Here is a 17,451-nt window from a genome sequence, read left to right on the forward strand (position 1 = left end):
CGGCTCTCACAGTGTTACGTTGGAGCCCCGGCGCCAGTCCATCTTGAGGAGAGTCTCCCTCTTCTTTTCGGCCCCTTTAGTTTACCAAGCATGATGACTTCCCCAGGGACATGGACCAGGTATGAAAGACCTTGTAGGGTCACCACCCTGCCTTCTAAGGAATATGCTGCAAACTCACAGGTGCAAACTCTGAGCGCCTCAGCATGAACTGTTTAGGATGGAGATGTGGAAGGGGGTGACTTCCTCCTTTTCACTCCACAAACTACGTTATGATCATTCATGATCCTCTACTTTTAGCAGCCCAGAGCCCAAAGGGAAACTCAAGGCAGGAAACCTTTCTTGCTCAGGTGGACACAGGCTCACAGGACCACTGTCCCTGCACAGACCTGTCCCTGCACAGACCTGTCCCTGTGCAGACCTGTCCCTCTGCAGACCTGTCCCTCTGCAGACCTGTCCCTCTGCAGACCTGTCCCTCTGCAGACCTGTCCCTGTGCAGATACCTGTCCCTCTGCAGACCTGTCCCTCTGCAGACCTGTCCATATGCAGACCTGTCCCTGTGCAGACCTGTCCCTGTGCAGACCTGCCCCTATGCAGACCTGTCCCTGTGCAGACCTGCCCCTGTGCAGACCTGTCCATATGCAGACCTGTCCCTATGCAGACCTGTCCATATGCAGACCTGTCCCTGCGCAGACCTGGACGCCAGAGGCTGCAGAGGCTAACTCTAGAAGTGACAACCAGACACCCCTGTTCTTCCCCCTCAGCATTGGGCCCCACCCAGGGTGCCTGTACAACAGTGCTGAGTGTTGCTGGTGACCACCCTCGAGTGGGGCAGAACCGCCCCCCAAGCCTTCCAAAGCTGTCACGTTGGACCGTGGTTCTAACTGACCAGCCGTGTGGTGTCTGTCTGTTAAGCTTCAGGAACACTGGCAGCTGGCATCCACTCCAGGGCGTGGGCTGGGCTTGGTTTTAATCTTGGCGGGGGCATGGCAGCCATGTGCTGGCCACCACACCCCCAAGTGTCCTCCTTGTACAAAGAACCCAGCACCTGTCAGCTTTCAGGGCCCTGTTGAAAGGCTGACCACCACGTGAGGAAGGTGGCCACTCACCCAGGCTGGGAAGGGAATGCTGGCATCCAGAGAGGGTTCCTGCCTGCCCCATGTTGGCATTTGACCCCTGTGCCTGGAGAGTGACTGTGGCAATCTAAACACCCCAAACCACCCTCAACTTCAGAAAGATCATCCGCTTCCTCCTCCCCTCCCCCACCCCACAGCAGAGGACACGTGTTTTGTCCAGAGAGCTGTGTCCCTCACTCAGCCTGCGGACACTGGCCACTTCCTATACGGGCACTTAACACAAACCCAGAACAACTTTTCCTTGTTCTTAACCCGTTTCCCATCAGCCCCTCTGAAGGACAACTACCAGGAAGCTTCGTGAATCCCTGGGACAAATGCTCTTGGCTCTCTGCTTCCTCACCCCGACGCCTACCTCCGAAGGCCTGCTTTATGAATAGGACCTGAGCAGCACCGATAGGCAAGCTGAAGGCAGGGGGAGGGGGGTTATTTCCTACAAAAAATAAAGCCCCACAGGAGGGGCGCCCTGCACTTTGAACCCCTAGACGCGGGCTGGACTGTACTCAGTGAGACTTGCCCCGCAGGGTCAGGGTGCGGCGCCGGGAAGCAAGGAAACAGACCAGAGTGGGAGAAGGGGGCTTTATTGAGAAGGCAGCACCCACACTGGAGGGTTTGTTCATCCAGGGTCTCCTCTGGTTCAGAAGGTGGCTGCGGAGGGTCGGGCTCACCCCGGCTGAAGCATCACAGAGAAGCAGACCGCTGTGACCAGGGTGCCGTGGGAAGGGCCTGGCTGGCCTGTGGATGCTGAATCTCTGGTTGCCCCGGCAGCAGGCCCTTCATGGGCAAAGCCGTTTCCCAGATGACAGGGAGCCACTGCACAGGGACAGCTGGGCGTGGAGCCGGCTTTTGTGTGTGCTGCGGTTTCTGTCTGTCCCACTCACACCATCGACAGGACGCGGAGGGACAAGGGCTGCAAACTGCGAAGCTTCTTCTTTAGGGCCCTGGAGGCTTTGACTCGGGGCGGCCTGGGCCCCGCATGGACCCTCGGGGGCTCTGGGGAAGCTGCGGACAGCCTCCTCAGGTCCCCTTGCCTAGCTGTCCCTTGGCTGGGCACCCAGCTGCTCTCATCCTCGAGGCCACTGGACTCCCCATCCCCAAAGCGGTTGGCAGTGTGGTCACTACCACTCTCATCCTCGCTGGTCTCTGCAATGGGGGAGGGGGGCAGGGGGCCCCACTCGGCCGAGTTCTTGGGGGGTTGCAATGTGCTGGGGTCACAGGGCCCTGGCCAGGACATGGGAGGCCTGCCCCGGGGACCTTGTGAACTCCTGCCGGGAGGCCTACGGAGTACTAGGCCAGGATGGGTGGGGGCCCCAGCAGGAGGGGCTCTGGATGAGATCTCCCCGGAGGACTGCCACTTTGGTTGCACCCCCCTGGCCGGGCTGCCAGCCACCATGGCAAGAGGGATGGCGCCCAATGGGTACAGGGCCTGAGTGGACACATGGCCGCCCTCCTGCTGCGTCACCACCAGGGGCAGCAGGAAGGGGATGTGGTAGAGGCTGGTCTCAGAGCAGGACCGACCAGGCACCCCGGGGCCCATGGTTGTCCCTCTGCCGGGACTGCCTTCCCCGGGGTATCCAGGCGAAGCACCCCAAGCCAGAGGCAGCCAAGACACCTCAGGCGCCCCCCATGGCTTCTCCCTGCACCCTCTCTTCCTGTGCCTGCCATTCCTGGACTGGGCTCCGGGGTGGCCAGCTCTCGGCAACTCAGGATGGGCTTCAGCGGCCAGTGGGTGGGTAGGCCGCTCTGTGAGCAGCGAGCCACAGTGGACATCCTCCTTCTTAAAGGACAAGTCAGCTACATCATTCCGGCAGTGGGGGGCGGGGGGCAGGGGCCTGGCTTGGGGGCAGGAGTGGGTGGGCGGTTCTTGCTGCAGCAGGAGCTGGTCCCAGGTGGTCTTCTCCAGGAGGCAGCCCTGGGAGGGCATCCACGATTCTTGAAGGGTAGTGGACTGATGGCTGTCCCCCAAGGACACAGGTGCAGAATGCACAGGGCGCCTCCCAGGGACCCCCCAGCTCTGTGTGCAGGCTCCTGCTTCTTGGAGCCCTTGAGAACAGCCTAGTCTCTGGAGTCCATTCTGTGGGTCCAGACTGCATCCACTGCCTTCCCCCTGAGGTTTGGACTCCCCCCTCCTGGGGAGCCCTCGCTCAGCCTCACCACCCCTCAGGGCCCCCCCTCGGCCCTGTGTCCGCTGCAGCAGCTTGTCAATGTAGGTCGCCCCTGCTGGGTGCTCCTGGGAGGCGGGGCGGGGCTGGACAGAGGTCTTGCCTGGGGAGCCAGGACCAGGCGTCCTGGGGGACTGTCTACTGCCAGCCTGGGGTGTGTCCTTGGTCAGCACGAAGAGGGGGCTCTGCAGGGCCACGGCGTGCAGCGGGCTGGGGTAGGGGTACACCTCGTTCCCGTGCTCAGACACCAGATCACTCTGGTAGGTGGGATCCAGCTCGAAGGGCGTGGCCCTGAGGCCTGGGCGGAGCAGGGCACTGGGCGGTGCATCCTCTGGGCCAGTTCTCCGAGGGGTCCCCAGCCTAGCTGGCACGAGCCTCTCCAGGTCACCTGAGACGGAGGAGATGCACAATCTGTACTACAGGCCAAGGGCACAGTGCACTGCTGCATCCTAATTAGCTGCTCCAACAGGACTCTGGGCCCCACCCCAGGCCACCTGCCCTGCCCACCACCCTCATCCCTCCACACACACCATCGATGCCAAGAGTCCAGGAGTAGGTCACTTCTCCAGAGACACCCAGGGGTCCAGCAAGTGCAGAAAGCTCATCTCCCCTGAGGTACCCAGGAGTCCAGGAGTTGGTTACCGCTGCCCCCCACCCCCCCACTGCCCACCCCAGAGATGCCCCCATCCTAGAGAAGCAGTTCCACCTTGCCCAATGTCTCACCTGTGGACACAGGCCTGGTCCGGATCCTGGCCCAGGTCCCTCTGTTAACCTCCGTGAGACTGTCCTCCTGGGGCAGCCTCCCTGGGGGCTGGAGCACAGCATGCACGGTGGTCTCGTCGGCTGAGCGGGGCCGGTACTGGCCAGGGTGGGTCGTGGGGGGTTCGACACCAGGCAGCCTGTGCCGGGCAGGGGCCACAGGCTCACTGCAGATGGAGGTGCAGGACGTGGAGCGGGAGCAGGAGCCCCCTGCGTCGCTGAGCTCATAGAAGCCTGCAGTGAACACGAGCCAAGAGGGGTGCAGCCGCATGAGTCAGGGGTGACCCAGGGCCCAGCCTGCTTCTGAATCCTTCCTGGCTGCCCAGTAGGCAGATATCTCCTGGCCCCTGGGTCAGGCTTGTGTGATACTGTGGGGGCTGACCCCTGTCCTGGCCCTGTGTGATCCTGAGGGTCTGCCCCAAGGTCTGCCCCTGCTCAGGTCTGCATGGTCTGGCGGGTGCAGGGACCCTGGACTGGGCCTGTGTGGTCCCATGAGTACAGGGCCCCTTGGTTGGCCTGACCCCTCGGCTGACTGACCCCTGGAGGGTCCCCAAGACCCTGAGTGGTACCTGAGCTGGGCCGGCTGTCGCTGTCTGCAGGTTCACAGGTACCCTTGCTCACACCCAGCTGCAGCTCGCTGATCTGCTGGTCCAGGTGCTCCAGGTGGGTCTTTAGCCCCACATCCTGCTGCCGCAAGCGGGACTGAACAGCAAAAAAAAAAATGAAGCAAATTTAGAACCTGGCGTAGAGGTTACACATTGCCTTGTGATCCCCAGGGTCAGCAGTTCGAAACCACAAGCCTCTCTGTGGGAGAAAGATGTGGCTTTCTACTCTCATGAAGAGTTACAGCCTTGGAAACTCAGAGCACCTTTAGGGTCACTAGGAGGTGGCATCGACTCGATGGCAGTGAGTTTGGTTTGGGGCCTGAAGTGCAGACATGAAAACCCAGCCTCATCTTGGAGGCAGGTTCGGTTCTACTTACAACTCCCGCTACAGCTGCCTCTGGGCACAGCGTCCTTAGACTGAGGGCCACAGCCTCCCCACCCCACAGACTGGCAGATGGTTCACACAGGCCTTTCTCATTGCCTTTCCGAGAGATGGGGCTGCACTGGGCAGTGAACACATGCTGTGGTCCTGAGCACTGCTGGATTTACTGTCCAGGCTGCCCCCTCCAGGGGCAGGTCAACTCACCCCATTTTCTCACCAGACCACATGGTCCAGGGGGCTTTTCAGGGATAAGAGAGGCCCAAGGAAAGAAATAACTCCACCCCCACCACGTCCCCCGACACCGTACAGGACAAGGAAGGCTCTGATCTTTCACACGTTCCAGGGGCATCCCTGGGAGAAAGTGGGCAGGATGCTCCTGTCCACCCCTGATGCCCGAGATCACCAGGAGCCAGCCTGAAGGTGAGCCAGGGGGAGGCCCACGAGGAAAGGTATTGACTAACACTCACCCCGCTGGCAGCCACTCAGGGAGAAGTGAACGCAGCTATGTCCACACCCACTGCCTTGCAGTTCATTCCAACCTACAGGTGAACTGCCCACAGGTGCCAGGAGCTCATCTTTACGGACAGAGTAGACAGCGCCACCATTCTTCCTCAGAGCAGCTGGTGGGTTTGAACCACCGACCTTGCAGCTGGCAGCCGAAGCCTGACCTAGGGTGCCACTACCACCACCAACACCACTGAGGCTGCCACTGCTGCCAAGCCAGTTCCATTCAGCCACCCTCTCCTGGGTGCTCAAGGCTCTGCATCTCTATGGGAGCAGCTGGGGATGTGAACTGCCAACCTCTTGGTTAGTGGCCTGTTCCACACTCACAATAGGACCTTGCATGCTTCACTGACCGGCACCAGGGGTTCAATTGTAGAGACACCGAGGGGTGTCCAACTAAGTCCCAGCACTGTCTTAGGACCCAGAGGGCGGGGGGTGGGGTGCGCTGTAGTCTCCTAGAAACCTGGACAACTGGTACAACATACAACCTACCACCACACACAACACTGTACAACTCACAACCACATACACACATCTGATGCCATACAACCTACAACACATGTCCCACACCACACATTCCCCCCTGCCACATGTGCGCGCGCGCACACACACACACACACACACACACACACACACACGTCAAGCGCCAATACCCAGCATGTGAGTGATGTCGGGGCTCTTCAGGCTCCTCTGAGAGCAGAGGCCATTGGCTTGGGCCAGCGACAGAGCAGAGGACCCAGTTAGGATGGGAGAAACACATCATGAAAACCACCACCCCTCCTGGAATGAGAGGGACAGGAGACGCCAGAGATGCTGGCTTAGCTTCCAGCTGACCCATGAATGGGGCCATCCTTCAGACAAACGGAGCCTGGGCTGTCAAAAAATCAGCACCACCAGGAGCAGTGCACCCTCAAACAACACCCCCACTCCCCAACCCGAGACCGACAGATGGCATGTGCTACAAAGCCAAGGGGAGAAGACACTGAGAGGCATGGAGCCAGATCCCTGGAAACAGACCACAGGGGACAGAAGTGCCGAGGGTGCCAGCCCTGGATGTCCACTGTGACCAGTGTCACTGGACAGGGGGTGCAAAGATCTCTGAATGGAAAAAACCAAACACCCTGCCGGATAGTCGATGCTGACTCCCAGCGATGCTACAGAACAGGTAGACCTGGCCTGAGGGTCTCCCAGGCTGTCTCTTCCTCAAGTCGATCCTGGATCGCAGAGACCCTACGAGACAAGGCAGAGCTGCACTGTGGGTTTCTGAGGCTGTAGCTCGGTTTCTCTCCTGGTCAACAGCTCCGCTGACGTGTAATTCAGAAATCCTGATTCCAATAGTTCAACCCCAGCCAGAGAGCTGCACAGTCACCACGACAACAGCTTCCGTGCGTCTTCTTCGTTCTGTGCTCATTGTTAGCTCCCCATTCCCCCACCGTCCCCTGCTGTGAGAGATCACCTTTGACACCGTGGCTTCAACAATGGGCACAGGTATGGAGCAGCAGGGAGGAGGGGCAGGTCCGTGCTGCGCTCCGTTCTGTTGTACATAATGTCACCGTGCAGTGATTGGTTCCGGTGTGCGCAGGGACACCGTGCAGTGTCTGGGTCTGTTGTGCATCCATCAGGTCATGATGGGTCACAACCTACTCGATGCCACCCGACAACTGGTGCCGTATCCCCAGAGAACCACTGATCCAGTTACGGTCTCCATGCACTGACCTATCTTGCATTGCATATACAGAAAAACATTTTAAAGTAATAATAACAAAGTAAAACAGACTGAGGCTGTCACTCTTCACAGGAATAGACAGTCTGGTCTTTCTCGTGAGGAGCAGTTGGTGGTTTCGAACTGCTGGCCTCGTGGTTAGCAGCCCACAGTGAAACCACAATGCCACCAGGGACCAGAGCCCCTGTGGTGCAAACACTGCTACCACCTGCCACGTTGCCTGTCTCCCTTCACCTGGAGGTGCATGGAAGAAAGGCCTGGTGATCTGGCCCTGACGGCCCTCCCTCTGGAGCACAGGTAAGAGCTGACGCACAGGGGTCACAGAGTCTGAACTGACCAGACAGCCACTGTGTGTTGTTGTTGATTTGTTAACTGCACAGTCTAACAGATTGATTGGCTTTTCACCTGTTGCGTTTTTAAAGGGGAAAACAAGTTCCTCCAACAAAGGCGGGGAGTTTCCATCTGTCCAGGCAAAGGCAGGGAGTAATCTACCAAAAACGACATTGCTTCTAGCACACCGTCCACCAGGGCCAGCAGGCCGAGCAAACTCATGGCGCATCAGAGGTTAAAAGCTGGATCTGACCTCTTTCCGTCAAGGAGGGAAGTGTGTGTAGGTAGCGACACCCCCTCTACTCCTGCTAACAAAAGGGAAGATTTGCACCGGTCAGTGCCGGCTCCCGGGCCTTTCTGGTTAGGGGGCTGCACCTCAGGGAGCACAGAGCAGCCCCTGCCCCGCCCCTGGTGCCCCAGGTCCGTGTGGCCTCAAGGTCTCTGCCTCCCAGTCCATCTCCCTGGCTCTTGCCTCGGCCGCCCGGTCCTGTGCCCTCAGAGACGGCCGGGGACAGCGCAGAGCGACCCAGGGTTCTCGGGGCTGTCATCCTGACAGCAGACAGCCAGCTCCTTTCTCCCACCGTACCACGCACTGTCCAGTTAGCAGAGAGGGCATGGCACGGTGCCACCAGACACCCCCCCCACGACCCTCCGCAGGGTCCAGAGTCAGCACTGGCCAGTACTTCTCTGCAACAGCAAAACCCGGTGCTAATCTTCAGATGCCACCGCAGGCCACTGAGCTGTGTCTGTGAGCTTCCACAGAGAGAATCCTCCCCCAAGTCAGCCTGGCTCTGTGGTCCAGCCCTTGTCCCTGCGTGTGCGGCCCCTCCGTGCCCCTCCCTCTGCAGGAGTCAGGTGAGCGAGCTGGGAGGCTGCAGGGAAAGGGCACCTGGGCACAGTATGCAGGCTCCTGCCACACCCGCCATACACTTGTCTTGATGTTGGGCAGTGTGACCAGCCCTATTCCAGGGATGCTGTGAGGAGCAAGGCCCCTGGAGTCCCCACAGGGGGTGGGGTATCACTAGAGTGCCTCTGATCACTCTTCTCCTGCTGCATCAGCCCCACCCCCACCCTCCTGCAGGCTGTGTGCTCCGCCCAGTGCCAGGAGCAAGAGGTGCCTGCACTCAGAGGGGCACCTGGCATGCTCAGGAGCACACTTCGCCTCTGGGTGGCCCCCAAGGAGCACCTAGGGAGAAGGGCCTGCAGGCTCAGGTCCACCCAGTGGGACCTTAGAACAAAGACTGGTGAGCAGCTTCCAGAACACGGGCCCCTGGAGCCCCCAGGGAGAACAGGTCTACCCTGACACGCGGGGCCACTAAACACTGTTCGTTCTGAGAGCTCAGGCGGCGGCACCAAGGAAACACGACATGCACAGACTCTGCAGCATCGCCCCCTCGGTGAAGAACTTCCTGGGGTCAGGTGGCCCTGCACTGGGCCACAAAACCAGGCCGGTTGGCACCAGGTCAGGAGAATTTACTGAGAGCTCTTCAGGAGAAAACCCTGGTGATCACTCCCACCATGGCCTTGAAAACCCTGTGGGCACAGTCCTGCTCTCCACTCACGCAGGCCACCTGAGGTGGGCTCCAGCCTACAACCAACAAAGACGCTTAAAACACAGGAGCTCTGGCAGGTGGGCTAGACTCACTGGGAGGACCAGAGCCAGCTTTGTCCTGTGGGCGTCTGTCCCTCGCCGGGGCTACAGTGTCGCCCTGTGCTTCCCAGGTGCTCACCAAGGACCCTGCTGGTCCAGGGGCTCCAAGCATCCGGGATAACATCAGGTGCCCACCAAGACCTGCTCCTGCCCCTGGGAGCAGAGCTGGGCTTGGAAACAGGCCGGATTTCCACTGGTTGCCCTTCTGACTGTTACTGTGCAGAACAAGCCTCAAACAGAAATCAACAGGGCTCTTCTGAGAATAAGGTTTCACTGCTAAGCCCCTGAGCCCTTGCCTGCTCCCGCCCAAGTCCTTCTCCAAGACCAGGCAGCTACACCTGTTCGTGAAGGGGCCACTCAGACCCACCCAGGCCCGGGACCCTCAGGATTCCTCCATCTACTGCAGGGCTGCTGCCAGGGACCAGGAACCCCCTCCCATTCATGCCCTGAGATGAGCGGTAAAAACTCAAGTCAAACACCGGCTGCCATCGAGTCAATTCTGACTCATAGCAAACTTGTGGAACAGGGAGGTACCGCCCTGTGGGTTTCTGAGACTGGGACTTTTCACAGGAGTAGAAAGCTCTGACTTTCAGGGGCTGGTGGTCTCGAACTGCTGGCCTTGCGATGAGCAGTCGGGTGCATCAGCACTGTCCCCCCTCCCCCCACCACCAAGGCTCTGCACATTAGCACAGAGCAGTTCCCATGAGCTCAGAAATGAAGTTCTGAAGTCTGAACCACGGTCCCGTAGGCTATCCCATCTCAGATGGACACCCACCACCCACCCCTGGGACAGAGCAGAACCGCCAGGTGGCTTACAAACCCGGCAGAGTGGCTGTTGAGTTTGAACCGCTGGCTTGGCAGTAACAGCCCCAAAGCTTCACCTAGCTGCTTCTCCCGCTTTCCTGTGTCCAGGGCTGCAAGCTACGGAGGCATTCTTTCAAATAAAACGCCCCCAGTAGTGCCAGGGGCCTGGGCAGTGACAGAGCCGCGGTGAGTGTGGTCAACTGCAGATCCGCAGTTTCATTCTCACGGGAGAAATCCTGCGCTGCAGAGGTTGCCGAGGTCTAGAGGTACATACTTCCTGACGCCTCACCTGGCCGCACCTGGCCATGGCTGGCCAGGGCTGCTCTCACTCTGGGTCCTAGTGGGGACTTTCCCGCGGTGAGATGGCTCTCTCTAGATTGTCCTGCATTCTGGAGAGAGTAGCACCCCCTTTGCCACCTGCCCCCACGTTAGAAAGCTGTGCAGGGACTTCGTGTAGGACTGATGTCACAGATCCAATTATGTGCCTCTTTTCATCACCTAATCCACTTGGAGAACCAAGTGCCAAGACAAAGGCAGCGTGTTCCTTCTGGCCCCCACATAAAGCAGAGGAAAAATTAAAGAACCACCGAAAAAGAACTCATGTTTGATCTTTTCTTCCAAATGGCTACTTGTAATTAGAGGCTGGGGCACAGGCCTGATGGGCCTCTCACTGAAGTCTAGTTAATCATTAGCTGGGTCCCAACAGCCCCTAGCATGCCACACAGGGGTAGCTCACCTCCCCGGGCGGGGAAGGCCTTAGGATTGTTCCTGGACTCGCTCTAGTGATTTAGCAACTTGGAGAAGCTTGTTCGGCCCAGGAGGAAGGTTCCAGAACCAGCTCCCCTCAGGAGGGCTGCAGCAGACTGGCATGCATCCTTTGGAAGCAGGTGCCCTGGTCCAGCTACGGCCACTCTGAGGTCCCAGGGCCCAACTATGCCCACTCTGAGGTCCCAGGACCCTGACAAGTGCAGGCCCCTGCCTGGAGTCGGGGAGCAGTTCCTTCTTCAAAAAGCCCTGGATCAGTCCCTGGGAGACACAGCCCAGCAAAGCAAGGCAGCCCGTGGTCCCCTGGGCCTCACCTTTTCCACGCCCACTTGGCCAGTCTTAAATTCTCTATTTAAAGTCATCCCCCAGAAGAGTGGCAAGTAGGTGGTCCAGCGACCACCTCCCATCCTACACTTTCCTGAGAGCAGAGCTGACCACAGGCCCTGAAGGGAGGGTCTCAGGCCCAGGAAACTAAGCAGAGTCCTGCTCACCCCAGAGGAACAATGGGAAGGACCCTAGTCCCAGGAGAAAGAGGCTTGTCAAGAGGCAGTGATAGGTCCTGCTACACCTCCAAGTTTGCAGCTCCGGCGACTTCTGGAGGTTGAAGCGCCCCCTCAAACTCATCGTGTACATCTTCCCAGGTACAGGGGTCCCCTGTGGCACCGCGCCCCGCCCCCCTCCGCAGGGAGACTGTGGATCCCGCCAAGGTTAAGAGTTGGGGGTGGGGTGGGCAGAACACCAGGAAGACCCGAAGAGGCGAGAGTCTCTGGACAAGACTCCAGTCCAAAGGCTCAGGGGTACACCTCAGGGACAGGCAGGGGTGATGGGCGCAGAGGGTCCCTGCAAGGGCCCCAGATTCCTGTCCCCAGACCACTCTGCAGAGGCCATGACCTGCAACACACGGGTCCCGCAGCCCCAGGAGCCACCTGAATACACCCTTCTACCCACCACCTCGGCGCTGGTCCCACAGCCCGCGGAGGGGCTCCCCCGGGCGTCCCCCTTACCAACTGCTCCTTGAGCGCAGACAGCGCACCCTCCAGAGGGCTATCCTGGGGGCGGGGGGCGCAGGCGTTGGCGTCGGGCGCGGGGGCCTGCCCGCCCAGGGCCCCCCGCACGCGCGCCTGCTGCCGCTCCCGCAGCCCATGCAACTCCTGCAGCCCTGCCAGCGCCGCCCGCAGCCGCGCCCCGAGACGCCGCCGATCCCAGCCCGCGCCCTGCGCCTGCATGCCAGCGTCTGCCGCCTGAGCCCGCGCCCAGAGCCCGCCTGGCTCAGCGCTCCGCCCCGCGGGCCGCCGGGCCGCCCACGGGGCTGGATGGGGCGGGGCCTCGGGGCAGAGGGTGGACAGAGTACTGGGGCCCCGCCCAGGGAGGAGCCTGCACCAACCCCTGTGCGCAATTCCTGGGTGCCAGAGGCATGGCACGCGGGAGAGAGCCAAGGCTACCTGCCCCCTACAGATGGGTCTCCGGACCCCTGCAGAGCATCCCTCATAATCGGAACCGCTGGATGGCCGCCGAGGGACCTGCACTTCTTACACCTTCCGAGAACCCATGGCCCGCTTTCCCCAGGAGCACCCACCGCTTGGGAACCCCAGGACTTGTTTAAAAGTCTCTTTCTTCCCTTCTGACCCACACATAACATCATCCATCCGTTGGATTCAGCTCAGGGGCTTGTGGGACCCCCATCAGCGACCACCATCAGTTCTCTAATAGGTGTGGGCCCCCCAACCCCCCAGCCCTTACCATCACCAGCCCTCCATCTGCCTCCTCGCCACAGCTGGCCCTCTGACCACCCAAACCCTCTGCTTGGCTGCATTCCCGCTCAGTGATCTCAAACTCACTGCCATTGAGACCGCAGCTCACCACCTGTCCGTGATCCCAGGCTCAGCAGTCTGAGCCACCAGCTGCTCTGCGGGAGGAATAGGGGGCTGTGTGCTCCCTTGTGGTTCCCTGCTCAGACACTCACAGGGGCAGTGTTACCCTGTCCTATGGGGTCGCTGTGAGTCGCATGGACTCGGCAGCAGTGAGTTAATGTGTACTCATAACTCACTGCCATTAGGAGAATTCTGATTCATCTCTCTGTCCCAGCAGAACTGTCCCCGTGGGTTTCTGAGGCTGTAAGCCTTCACTGGAGCAGGCAGCCACATCTTTCTCTTACGGGGCGCCTAGGGGCTGTGGACCTCCACCTGGCATCAGCAAGACCAGGCCTACCTGGCTTCTTGCCCAGGCAACCAGAGGTTGTGTTCTAGCTGTAGATTCCTCAGTTCTGGAAGTTCCATAAACACGGGGTTATAGGGTGCGCTGGTTCCTTGGCTTAGCATGGCGGTTTCAAGGCCCCCTGTGTCCCAGGGGTCAGCAAGTCCTTCTTGGCTCCGCCCACTCCTCCGTGGGAGCCGGGCATTCCCATTGCCTCTGTTTTGGGGCAGATCACTGAGCGATGTCGTCCCACTTCCTCGGATCTTCTGAAGCTTTTTCAATAACTTGTGGCAGTTTTCAGAATATGGGTTTTGCACCTCTCTTTAGATTTATTCTAGAGCATTTTATTGATTTTGATGATGTTTTAAAAGGAATTAAAAAGTTCACTCTCACTTCATTGCAAGTGTACAGATGTAATGTTTTGTGATATTTGGGGGTAAGCCACAACCTTGTGGAACTTGCAAAATAAAGATAATAGGGGTGCTGTGAGCACTTGTTTCGGAGGTTGGTTTTGTGAAAATGCACTTTCTGTTGGGGGAGCGAGAGCAGATGCTGCTGAGAGTGGGGTTGCCGAGCCAGAAAGGGCCCTGCTGGGGTAGTGGTCATGCACTGGGCTGCTGACCGCGTGGTCAGCACCTCCAAACCACCGGCCGCTCTGAGGGAGGAAACTGGACTTCCCAATCTGGTAAACAGAGTCTGAGAAACCCACAGGAGCTTGCTATGAGTCAGCACTGACTGGATGGCAGTGACAGTCAATGCGTAGACATGTTGCTGCAAGCCTCAAGGTCAGGTGCTTTGTCCACCCCACCGGAAAAAGAAGAGGCCATCTATTTCAGTCAAGATCGACACCTCAGAAACTCTCTCTAGGGTCCCCATGAGTAGGGGTGGATTTGATGGCTGTCCCTTGGTGGCGGTATTCTGTATTTGGTGGGGCAGTGGTTACAGCACTCTGCTCTTGGGTTTGAATCCAGGGATTGCTCCCCTGAGAAAGCTGGGGTGATCTGCCTGTGTAAAGATGGCAGTGCCGCTCTGTCCTGTGGGGCCACCGTGAGTCAGCACACTGAATGATCTAAGACCAAGGAAGAGGTGCGTCAGGCTTGTACCCTCTCCTTGTGCTGATTCCATCTGTGTGCTTAGCAAGTCGTCAGAGAAGCTGGACTATATGAAGAAGAGTACGGTATCAAGATCAGAGGAAGGCTTATTAACAACCTGTGCAGTAGGCAGGGGACACAACCTCGCTGCTGAAAGTGAGGAGGAAGGGAGCGTTCCTGATGAGGATCATGGACTGCCGCCTCCTGGATGGCTGACGACGCAAAGCCAAGAAGACCAAATCCTCACAACCGGACCAACAGGGAGCATCGGGACACACGGAGAAAGGGTTGGAGTTACGAAGAACTTTGTCTGTCTTACTTGGATCCACAATCAATGTTCTTGGAAGCTGCAATCAAGAGATAGACGGTGCCTTGTACTGGGTAAAACCTGCTGCACAGGACCTCTTCAAAGTGTTGAAAAGGAAGGATGTTACTCTGAGGACTAAAATGCACCTGACCCAAGCCGTGGTCATTTTCACTGGCCTCACGTGTTTGTGAAAGTTAGACATTGAGTGAGAAGGACTCGGGGGAAATCGGTGCATTGGCACTATGGTGCTGGTGAAGGATATTGAAGTGCCGCAAAAGGAACCAGAAATCAGTCTTAGAGACAAGGATGGTGAGACCTTCTCATGTACTGTGGACACGTCATCAGGAGAGCCCAGTCGCAGGAGAAGGACATCATGCTTGGTCAAGCAGAGGGGCAGCGAGAGAGAGGAAGCACCCATCGAGATGGGTTGACACTGTGGCTGCAACAACGGGCTCTGGCCTAGGGACGACTGTGTGGATGGCGTAGGCCGGCGGGGTTTCGATCCTTCCTACACTGGGTCTCCGGGAGTGGGGACGCCACGACAGCACGGAGCGGCAACTATGAGCCACAACTGACCAGATAGTCATTTTATGTTTGGGTTTTTAATTGTATGTTTAAATTCGGGGGAACTGCCTAACGGTTTCCCAAATCTGTGTACCACCTCCCCCTCCCTGGGGCAGTGTGGAGGTTCCAGGTTCCCGGCACCCTGGCCAGCAGGCGGCTTGAGTAAAGTCCTCCAGGTGCTTAGAAAGAGACTGGTGGCATGGTGGTTACCCATTGGGTTGCTAATGGCAAGATCATCCCCCGCTGCTCCGAGGGAGAAAGAAGAGGTGGCCAACTCCCGTCAAGAGTTACAGTCCTGGCAGCTCACAGAGCAGTTCCGCCCTGTGCTCTAGGGTGGCCGTGCTTGGCGATGGCAGCGAGTGAACAGAAAGGAACCTTTCCCTGTGGATTTGGTTGATTCCCTGGGAGTGGGAACGGCCCGTTGGCTGTGGGGTCTGGGCAGAGACTCATGCTGCCAGACCTGCTGGCAAGCACTGGCCATCTGCTGGTTTCTCTGAGGAAACAGCTGGTCAAGTCCTCTGTCCATGTCTACATCGGGTCATTTGTCCTTTTGTGATGAGGGTGTGGAAGTTCTTCATATGGTCTAGGGCAGCAACCTGTGAGTCACGACCCCTTTGGGGGTCGAGTGACCCTTTCACAGAAGTCGCCTGATTCATAACAGTAGCAAAATGACACTTATGAAGTAGCAACGAAAATAATGTTATGGTTGGGGGGTCACCACCACATGAGGAACTGTATGAAAGGGCCACGGCATTAGGAAGATTGAGAACCCCTGGTCTGGGGCCTGCTCCCTCCTGCGGTGTGATTCACCAATACTGCCTCCCGCTCTTGCTCTTGGTCTCCGCCATGGTACCTTGGAAGCGCGGCAGGTTTTCCTCTCGACAAAGTCCCCTGTCTACTTCCTCTTGTGTGAGTTTTTATTTTGCTGTGTGTGCTTTTGCTGTGACTTCCAAGGGATCTGAGATCACAAAGGTTTTCCCCTGTGTTTGATTCTATGATTTTTAAAATATAGTTCAAATCCTGACCTTGATCCGTTTTCTAAAAATTGTGGGACATATGTTTGCAACACCATGTTTCCCATTTCGGACTTCTTCACCTGTGTGATTTAGGGCCGTGGATCTTTGCCACCATGTGGTGCCAGCCTTGACTTGGTGTGACGTCTTCCCATCATGGCTGTGGGTGCTGTCAGCTGGGGTCCCACTTCATTCCTCCCGACCGGGGCACCCCATCATCACACCACAACTAGTGGGAAAGCCAGCTCATTTCCTACCGAGTGGCCCTGGCACCCTAGTTGAAATCAATCGGCTGCAAATGTGGGGATCACTTCTGAATTTTCAATTCTATTCCTTTGACCTGCTTCCCCTAAGCCACCAACCTTCCATCTCCATCTCTGTCACTTTGCAATACATGTTGAAATCAGAAAGCGCGGGCCCTTCGACTGTCTTCCAGAATCTAGTTAGCCGTTTACACCCTGCAGACACTTTCCCAGCAGCCCGTGACTTTCTGCAAGGAAGCCAGCTGGAACTTGGAGGGCGGCGCTGGATTGCAGATCGAACATTGGATTGGAATCTACACTGAAGGCTGCAATCCAGGAACTTCATCGGCAATGGCTTCAGGTCCTCCTGACCTTCAGCAAGCCAGGTTTTGGCATCTCCGTATTGCAGGTTGTTGATAAGCCTTCCTCCATCCGGATACCACATTCTTCCTCACCTCATCCAGCTTCTGTGAGGCTGGGGTGCACAGAGGCTGAATAAGTGTGGTGAGAGGACACAAGCCTGATGCACACTCTCCCTGGTCTTAAACCACACAGTGCTCCCTCATTCTGTCCCAATGACTGCCTCTGGATCCGGGTACAGGTTCTGCGGGAGCACAGTCAAGTGTTCAGAAATCCCTTTCTTCTCAAGGTTACCCATCGTTTGCTATGATCCACACCAGGGGTCCTCAAACTACAGCCCGGGGGCCACATGTGGCCCGCCAAGGACATTTATCCTGCCTGCTGGGTGTTTTTCCCCCATTTTGATTTTTTACTTCAAATTAAAATATGTGCAGCGTACATAGAAATTTGTTCATAGTTTTAAAAAAATAACTTTAGTCTGGCCCTCCAACAGGTGGGACAGTGAACTGGCCCCCTGATTAAAAAGTTTGAGGACCCCTGATCCACACAGTGAATGCCTTTGCAGAGCCAATAAAACACTAGTGAGCATCTTTCGGTATTCTCTGCTGCCAGCCAAGGTCCATCTGCCATTTGTTCCACATCCTCTTTTGAATCAGGCCTGAATGTCTGGCCTCTCCCTGCCAGCGCACTGCCACACTGTTGGTAGATGATCCTCAACAGGAGTTTACTTGGCTTGTGATATGACTGATTTTGTTCTCTAATTTCCACATTATGTTGGGTCTCTTTTCTTAATGATCCATAATCTCACTTACTGCTTCTTTGTGCCTTGTAAAATAAGTGTTTGCTCCCTTGCACATATGAAGATA

General features: G+C 57.6%; 1 protein-coding gene across 1 annotated transcript; it reads right to left on the reverse strand.

The window, feature by feature from the left end:
• Nucleotides 1-1,710: 1,710 nt before the first annotated feature.
• Nucleotides 1,711-12,041, reverse strand: DACT2 (dishevelled binding antagonist of beta catenin 2). Its single transcript, XM_075554204.1, has 4 exons — nucleotides 11,820-12,041; nucleotides 4,621-4,753; nucleotides 4,016-4,285; nucleotides 1,711-3,680 (listed from the first exon to the last, which is right to left on the reverse strand). Exons 1-4 carry the CDS (start codon nucleotides 12,039-12,041, stop codon nucleotides 2,008-2,010), a joined length of 2,298 nt encoding a protein of 765 aa, XP_075410319.1. The 3' UTR covers nucleotides 1,711-2,007.
• Nucleotides 12,042-17,451: the final 5,410 nt, after the last annotated feature.

The sequence above is a fragment of the Tenrec ecaudatus genome, chromosome 7 (genome assembly GCF_050624435.1).
Source record: "Tenrec ecaudatus isolate mTenEca1 chromosome 7, mTenEca1.hap1, whole genome shotgun sequence".
NCBI lineage: Eukaryota > Metazoa > Chordata > Mammalia > Afrosoricida > Tenrecidae > Tenrec > Tenrec ecaudatus.